Below are 9,153 nucleotides of genomic sequence, written 5' to 3'. Positions count from 1 at the left end.
ATTTATATATTTATATACATATATATATAGACATATTAATATATTTATATAATATAAGAAATTTGGAACTTGCATTATGAAACCAAATTGATATGTTTCTTCAGATAGCTGAACATATCGTTGCTTTGTATGATCTACGCGAAAATGACCCACTCAGAGATCATTCTCATATAGATTATAAAACACGCAACAATATGTTCAGCTATCTAAAGAAACATATCAACTTAACTTCAAAATGCAAGCTTCAAATTATTGTGAGAATAAATGCTAACATTAAATCGAATATCTGTTTGAACTGATATTGTCTAAAGAATGCTATTCCGAAGATAGTTGCTATAAAAATATGTGTGGTGACCTAAATAAACTTACTTGCTGTAAGATCTTACAATAACATTTTTCAACGTATACTTGTCGTATCGTGTGCTAAACAAAATATGTAAAATACTTGCATGTAGGTATGTCTGTAGTGTAACGTAAAAAAGAATGCGCATCTCTGCTATACAAAGAAAATGCTTTAAGTAAATGCGTTTTTGCTCTGATTTATTAAAATACGTAAATCAAAAAGTATACGTACAGATATTTTTTTAGAACATGATTAAAAATAGATTCTAAAAATAAAAAATAATAAATCCATATACATTTCTTGTTATTTATACAGTTTAATTATACTGGCGAATTTATCAATTTTAAAACGATATTTTTATAGATTATTTAAAATGTGAACATGATATATTTTATTTGCTCTAGAAATAAATGGATCTTTTAGTTGCTATTGAAATATACAATATCGAATTTTAAAGCCACAATATGTATTGCTTAATTGTGTATGATTTATAAGCTAATAAATATGAAAAATAATATTTAAATTATAAATTATACGTTAATTTTATTGCTACCAGATTGTGTAATTAAAATCTCAAAAAAAATGTAATTATATGTTTTCAAAGCTTTTTAAAACATTTTAATCATTTTATTTTACAACGCAGATATGTTGCTTGTTCTATTATATTGTACTTTAAAAATTACACATGAGAAAATAAAAGAAAATGTTTTTTTAGCTTTAAAGTTTGAGTATCATATCTTCAAAGATAAGTGATAATCCACAAAGATGGATGAAAGATACCGTTTTATACATATCCCTAAGTAGCAAGGTAACGTCAAATGATGCTTTAATGATGTCTTAGACGTCTTTAACGTCTTGACGTTAGAAATTAAGACATCATTTGACGTCACCTTGCTACTTGGGATCTTATATATCAAGTTTCATGCGCATTGATAAGTTCACGTCAGCGGAATTGCCTGATAAAGTATGTATAAAAAGTGCTAAATGAAAACTGTCTATCCTTCTCGTGTATAAAACGTTCTATCTTCGAAAATAAACGATTTACGGCTATGCAACTACGCAATATCTGCATCGCTATATCCGATCCTTTGAATGAGATATTGGATGCGTCGATATTGTCCGTCTGATACTTCAAACGATATAATTCGGTGATTTGACGCTGTCTCTTCGATTCATTAGTGGCAATGCAGCGTTGTCAATGGAATAGTTTAGCTTTAACATTTTCTGTGCAGCAGATCATACGAGATCATACAAGTAAAATATAATATATATTTTATTGGAAAGAAAAATAAATGCAAATATAAAATTTTGGGGATAAATGTTTTTAAAATAATATCGCTAATATCTTTTTTGTGTACATAATATTATAAAATTATGATTGTATTTTATTCAAAACAGCGAATAAACTATATTGAATCGCCAAACATATTATGCAAATCGTTAAATGGAGAATATTTGCAAACATAAAACGAAAATAAAATGTTGATCAAATGTTATTTGCAATCAAGGTATAATGATAGGTAATTACCCGAATTGTATGCAAGGATATCGGAGCGTTGAAATCCTGTCAATTCTTGCGTTTGACGACGTCGCACATTTGTTCGATCCATCACGCAGCAACATTTGCAGATTACTAGATCAAAGTAAACTCGAAACCTGAAACAATTGTGACGCTCTATGACTCATGTGGCTGCGTCTATAAACAATTCTCTGTCCATTTAATTAATTAAATTGAAGTGCATTGGATGCAAAGAACTGTTTGTGTAAGATAATGCGATTTGTGCGCTCATACACATGAATAAAATTTCCAATAAATTGAAGATAGTTTTATATTATCACTATATTATAATCAAGCGGATTAGCGCTTTGAGTTCAGATCGGATAATAATACTACTGTATTTATATTACATATCTATTTATAAAAAAAGATGAATTTAAAAGCTAAAAATATTATGGATAACTAGTATAACCTGTTAATAAACAGAGCATATTTTATTTTCCTATTTTTTTCAATTTTTAAATAATATTATCAAACATTGTTATCTAGAACTCGAGCGTTTATTATGTAGAATCTAATAGATTGTGAGTGAGAATTATGAAAGCAGTAAAAGACCAGAAAATAGTGTAATTATTGCATGTTAGCGTGCAACCGTTTTATGTATATGTCAACACCAATAACATTTATTTGTGATTGTTATGCTATTGCGCGATATCATTTTAATAGAATGATAATTGAATTCACACTGCTTATTGCAGGTATGCAGTGGTCGTTGAATAGACAATGGTGGAGAGAATGCAAATATTGCAGCGCTGTCACTGTGGAAGATGTCAAACTTCAAATTTAATCAATTTGTCGTTGCAACATAAGATAGTAAGATTTAGAATTATAACGCATTTACATGCGCAATTTATTGGAACAGGATACACAATTATTAAAATAAGTCTATCATAAATATGATAATCTGGACGTTATTTCTAGAAATAACAAAACTTTAAATTTTAATCACAAACTGATTAATTTTTTTCACGAATTTGGTTTAAAATTTAATTGCGCGTTGAATTAAATTGATGATAAAAATGTTACAATATTGTTAATTAATCTTTTTATATATTTTTCTATATAAAATTGTTTATAATTTTGTTTAAAAATGATTTTTAATAACAAGTTTATTTAATTTTATGATAATCTCACGAAAATGTTTTTAAAGAGTATGCAGGCTGTTTTTGTTTTTTATTGCTGTATGTTATATCGTACTAAAATGTTTTTAATTGTATTTTACATTATATATATATATCGTGTATTTCACTGGTGTTCCATCCGTTAAATTTCTTGATTCTGAAAATTAATCAAGTCTGACAAACGCTATATAATCATCACTGTCAGATATGCTTTACCTTTATCAAACTTCGAAGAAATCTTGTTATTAACACTTGCTATATCAGTTATACTTTTAAGCGATTCTATTAGCGTCGATACTCCCGGCAATCTTTTGTAAGTTAATTGTCTGTTAAATTATATATATATATATATATTTTTTTTTTTTTTTTTTCGGAAAGCAATATAGGGAACAATAGAGGGGAAAAAAATTATTTGTTTTACTTATTTCTCTTTTAATTATTCACAATTTCATTAAACATAGTACGGATAATTATTAGACAATTAACTCACAGAAGATTGCCGGGAGTTTCGATGCTAATAGAATCGCCTAAGAGTGTAAATGATATAGCAAGCGTTAATAATAAAATTTCTTTGAAGTGCAATAAAGGTAAAGCGTATCTGATAGTGATGATTATATTGCGTTTGTCAGACCTGATTGGTTTTCAGAATGAAGAAATTTAACGGATGGAATACCAGTGAAATAAACTATTCTGAATCAATATGCAAATGTGAGGAAATATATGATTACATTGTAAACGGAAACTCTGTGATTAACCGAGGGATCAATATTATTCGCGTTATCGATTAAATGATGCGGTCACGAAACCGCTAAATGACTTTTAATGTTCAAAAATTTTATTGAGCTTATATAATCGTTATTAATCATCTCTAATGTAGATTAACGTGGAAATAATTGTATTTTTATGAAAGATTTTTTACATAGTTTTTTATTACTTTTTTCAAACGTGATTATTAATGAAGATTATTAAATATATTTTTCTAGAAAAGCAATTAATTTATAATTTATACTTTTATTTCAAAGTAATACTAATTATATTGAAACAGTGGGTTTATATAATTTTGTACAAAAGTCCCCGATAAAGTTTTAAGATGAGGAATTATATTTTTGACATCAATAATCCTGAGTTTCGTCTTCATCCCTTTAAATTGTCAGAGACTGCTTCGTACAATCTCAAGAGATGTCCAATTTTTTAAAGTATTATGTTTGATTGGATGTTACTAGGATTTACGTAAGTCTCATTTACTACACAAGACTCGGATTCAATCAGTTTAATGCTAACGTAAAGTCTCATCAGGTATATACCTTTATTTTCATCACGTCATGCTGTTAATCTCATTGTGTCGTATCAATTTATTGCAAACTTATTCTTGGTGATATTAATCTCAAACTTTTTTTTTGATTAATTTATGCTTTTAAGATACAATAAATTTTTTTCTGCACTCTTCAAGCTTGTTTCATTCAACTGTGTTACAGAAATATTATATACATATAACTAAATATTTGTATCTATAATACATAGGTTTTGTTTAATCGTCAATATTATATTCATTTTATCATTAATTCTACTTCAAAATAAAGATTAGATGTATTTTAATGTGTTCTATAAAACGAATATAAAATTGAAATACATGTGAAACTGTTTCCTTATATAAAAAAAGTAACAATTGCATTTCTCTTCTTGTTAAGGTTTATGAACATTTTTTATATTATAAAAAACAATACCTGTTATTCATCCAATAATATATAATTGGATTAACCATAGAGTTGGACATGGCGAGCCAATAAAAGCCTAAATATACATGTTGTACATAACTGCTTTCTGCGAAATGACGATAATGATACACAAAAATAAAGAACCCCTGGTATGGCAGCCAACATACCGCAAATATTGTCACCACAATGATAAACATTTTTACAACCTGTAACAAACAAACAAATATTAAAAGAATTTTTTAAATACATTTTGTCCTCTATTATTATATTTTTTTTAATTGTGGACATTTTGATGAATTTGAGAAATGAGATTGGTTAAATATGTTCTTTTTTCAAATTATATTTATTCTTTATAAGAGGCCACACAAAATTTATTGATTAAGTAATTCCGTTCTTGTTATATATGTATTGGACAAATTATTACTAAGCTTTTAATAAAGTTTGGCAAACATTTTTATTGCTGCATTTTGCCGTTACATTTTTATGATTGATACAGACAATGTTTGCAACAAACGTGTATAGTTGTATGTAATTCCGAAACTTATATCAACAATATCCATTGTAACATGCGCTGTTTGGCAATAATATTAAGGAGAGATAGATTAATAGAAACCTATTATCCTAAAGCTTCAGCTTTACAGCTTCAACGTTCGTTTTGCGTTTGCAAGTTATTAATTTGCTACTACCAACGTAATTAAAAGTTTCATATAAAACACAGAAGTAAATAATTGATTTATGTCATTAAAAATACATATTTTTTTATATTTAAACAGATAATTATAAAAACTTTTTTGATTTGCATGCATAAATAAAATTGCTAACCGTGTCATAACAATAATGCGACAGTGACCTAGTTTATATATAAAAGCACATTTAAAAATTTTTGGATACTTGAAAAGTGAAAATTTTCTATTTTGTATTTTATTATAATTATTTTATTGTGATTATTTCTAAAATTTTTTGATGCATCTTCATCTTTTTAAAAAATTTAGGAAACTATAAGAACACAATGTGCAAGAAAATATTTATTTTTAAACTTTACAACATGACAGTCGACACATTTTTACATCAACACATTATACTTACATCAATATGAAATATTATTTAAAGAGTAATATGGAAAAAATCAATAACATACCTTACGTTTAGATTTCATCGATTCTTTTTGATAATGTGTAAGTTCGCCGATAGATTTTGAGCCCCATAATTTCCGTCCCATACATGCATAACAAACAGCCATTACTGTCATAGGAACCAGATACGTTACAGTGAGGAATAGGAGATTGTAGCTGTAGAATAAATAAATTATATATAACTATAAAGAACCCACACACACACTACTATTATATCAAATTTTATTAAAACCGTATCTTGTTTCATAAAATATACGTGGCTAACAACGCAGATTACTCAAGAAAAATGCAGAGAATCTGTTTTTATTAATTGAGATATACTTAAGTGCCATATAACAATAATATGAAACAAATTAACAATTTTTAATTCTGGATTAGTATTGTAGTATTGTATATTTAGGAATATGCCAAAAAAAATTTAGGTAGAAAATTTAAGCAGCGTAATTAATCATATTATCGTCATAATTCAGAACTTTCGCACAAAAATCAAAACAATTCAATCAGTTTTAATAACTAAATAAATTATTTATTAAATAAAAAGAGAGAGAACGATTTAAGAAAGACACAATAGTTATTAATCTTAATTAGAAAAAAAAGCTATACGTCAAATAATAAAATCAAATAATAAAAAATAAGAATTGTTTTGCTGATTTGATTTTAATTTATTATTTGCTAATTCCAGAATGTATTGTACAAAATTCATTTTATGATATGCAGATAAACAAAATAATTATACAAAAAAAAACAAATATTTTCTATTTGGTTAAAATGTGTTATATAGATACAACAACATGAATGTTCTTTATTCGTTTCAATATATCGTGGATGAAAAGTTTTATTAAAAAAGTTTCTGCTGTTTGTATAATCATTCTTGATAATAAAGTTATTTGATGTAACTAATTGAGATTAATATCGCTTTAATCATTAGTTTTGTCATTATTTGCTCGAAATATTTTGACAATTGTCTGGCATAGACAATATAATTTCGATTTTGTTTTTGCTATAACATCTATGTATTCTTTTCAAAATTTAAATTTTCTAAAATTAAATTAATTTGGATTATAAGAAATCAATTTTCTAAAATTAAATTAATTTGGATTATAAGAAATAAAAGCGCATACCAATCAATATATTAATTACTTATTTTATTTCGTCGCGAGGTACGGTCGTCGCTAAACCTGATGCAAAATATTGATTATTTATTATATTTCACCGTGGACAAGAATCATCTCCCACTTTAAAATTCTAAAGAGACAAAGGTGGAAACTTTGCGCGGGAATTCTTGCCATTTGCTATAAATAAGCGAGATAATTAGCGTACTCACTCATTTTGTTAGTCAGACATGCGTTTATCATTCAGTAACTTGTAATTTGTCATTTGTTACGGAGTTATTCGTAATTTAATTTAATTCTTTGTAAAATTTAATAACGATTTATTAAAGGTTATTTAAAATTTTAAATTCAGTGTCGATGCTTAAAAAGGCTGGCCGTCGAGTCCAAATTAAAAGAATTCTAAACAAAAAGGGCTTTATTTTCCGATCAAGACCCCTTTCTTCTCTTTATAAAACTCCACAATCTTACAAATGAAATAAATCAACAACATCTTATGGTAAATTAAAACCAATTAAATTCGAAATCGAATATCCCAATTATAAATTGATTAAAAAGAACGATTTTTCGTTCGAACGACTCCCGTCGAAAATATTATAAAATCTGTGAATTATTCGGATCAGAGTAAAATAATAATTTAAAAAAAAAAAAGCATAAACCAGGTCCACACCCGAATAAATTTCTTAAATGATTTGACCCCAAAACGGACCAAACTTTATTAAATCAAAATGTGACATTGCAAATGCTTTCGATTGAAATTTCAATCCCAAAATTTTATCCCAAAGTATACACGAAAATCATGATCGTTTAATAACTTAAATTACACATAAGAGAAGCATTCTTCTCTCTTTGAGGTTACTTAAGACTTGACATAGATAGAAACTGTGCAGAACTTGGATACTATTTTGACATATACATATGCATGTATAACCCAGCCACTTCCTTTGTGAAGTGTTTTAAATTATCCTATTAAGCCCGAATCACACTAGCGGCTCGCGGCTGCGATTGCGATTACCTCAGCCAATCAGAAAGCACCAATTGCAAGTATGATTGGAGCGTAGCAAATCACAATCACAAACGCAATCGCAATCGCAGCCGCGAGCCGCTAATGTGATTCAGGCTTTATGCGTTAAATCCAGCAGAATTATTGTCAAATAAACCTAACTTGAAGACATTTTGTAGATATATAGGAACAGAGATATTCACTTTATGCGCAAACTTCAAGTGATGTTCTTTGTAAGAGAAGAGTGTATTGCACTAACGGCTTTAAGAGGATGCCGGACCGTCCTGTTTTACCGACCATAATAATTATATATTTGCTTAATATAAAAGTTTTGGCAGTTTGTATGTACAAAATAAGATAGGTTCCCACTCGGAAATGCATGAAAGAATATAAGTGAACGTTTGAAAATATATTTAGAAGCCTAGTAAAAAACATTTCGGTGTTCAAAAATTTTGCACACCGAAATGTTTTTTACTAGGCTTCTAAATACATTTTCAAACGTTCACTTATATTCTTTCATGCATTTCCGAGTGGGAACCTATCTTATTTTGTACATACAAACTGCAAAACTTTTATATTAAGCAAATATTGTTACGACCTGACGCAAGAAGCCGGTAAAAAAACTGTAATTTTTTAGATTTTCTTCGTTTTTCACGTAAAAGCGCAAGGTTCCCACTTTTTCGATGTATATACTTTAATCGTGGAAAAGGATTTCTTATTTCATGTAACCAATATAAAAATTTCGGTCTGCAAAGTGTAATTATTATGGCCGGTAAAACAGGACTCCGGCATCACCTTAAGTTTGCAAACTATCCAATAAATGAAAATACTTCGAAGATACATATACCTAAAGTTTTACTTATTGTTAGATGATGTATATGAGTTATTTCCCTGAATCAGATATAATCAAAATTCACAGAAAGATTCAATTAGAAATTAACATTTTTTTATAAAAAATTTGAGTATAATCATTGTTTTTATAACTTTTAATTAATAATTTTTTAAATTTGAAAACTCGGTAATTAAATCTTTTTAAACAAAATTTTATAAACTTATTAAGAGAAAAGAAGCTATAAGTAATAATGCAAATGATAAAAAAAAGATATGTATTCACATATTTGACTCTTATAGATTATAAATTATACATTTTTTTATATATATATATATATCC

The 9,153-nt window shown here is 27.3% G+C and overlaps 1 protein-coding gene across 3 annotated transcripts in view; it reads right to left on the bottom strand.

The window, feature by feature from the left end:
* LOC115237783 (tachykinin-like peptides receptor 86C) overlaps positions 1–9,153 on the bottom strand; it is a 49,517-nt gene that overhangs the window by 2,542 nt on the left and 37,822 nt on the right. For all 3 annotated transcript variants that reach the window (XM_029811057.1, XM_029811058.1, XM_029811059.1), the window contains 3 exons: positions 5,876–6,026; positions 4,747–4,943; positions 1,872–1,999 (listed from right to left, as the gene is read on the bottom strand). In XM_029811057.1, coding sequence (XP_029666917.1) covers positions 1,872–1,999; positions 4,747–4,943; positions 5,876–6,026 — 476 coding nt within the window. The remainder of the gene's footprint in view (positions 1–1,871; positions 2,000–4,746; positions 4,944–5,875; positions 6,027–9,153) is intronic.

The sequence above is a fragment of the Formica exsecta genome, unplaced genomic scaffold (assembly GCF_003651465.1).
Source record: "Formica exsecta isolate Colony F162 unplaced genomic scaffold, ASM365146v1 scaffold31, whole genome shotgun sequence".
Taxonomy (NCBI): Eukaryota; Metazoa; Arthropoda; class Insecta; order Hymenoptera; family Formicidae; genus Formica; species Formica exsecta.
The sequence above is the reverse complement of the archived record's forward strand: the minus strand, read 5'-3'. Positions and strand labels throughout refer to the sequence as shown.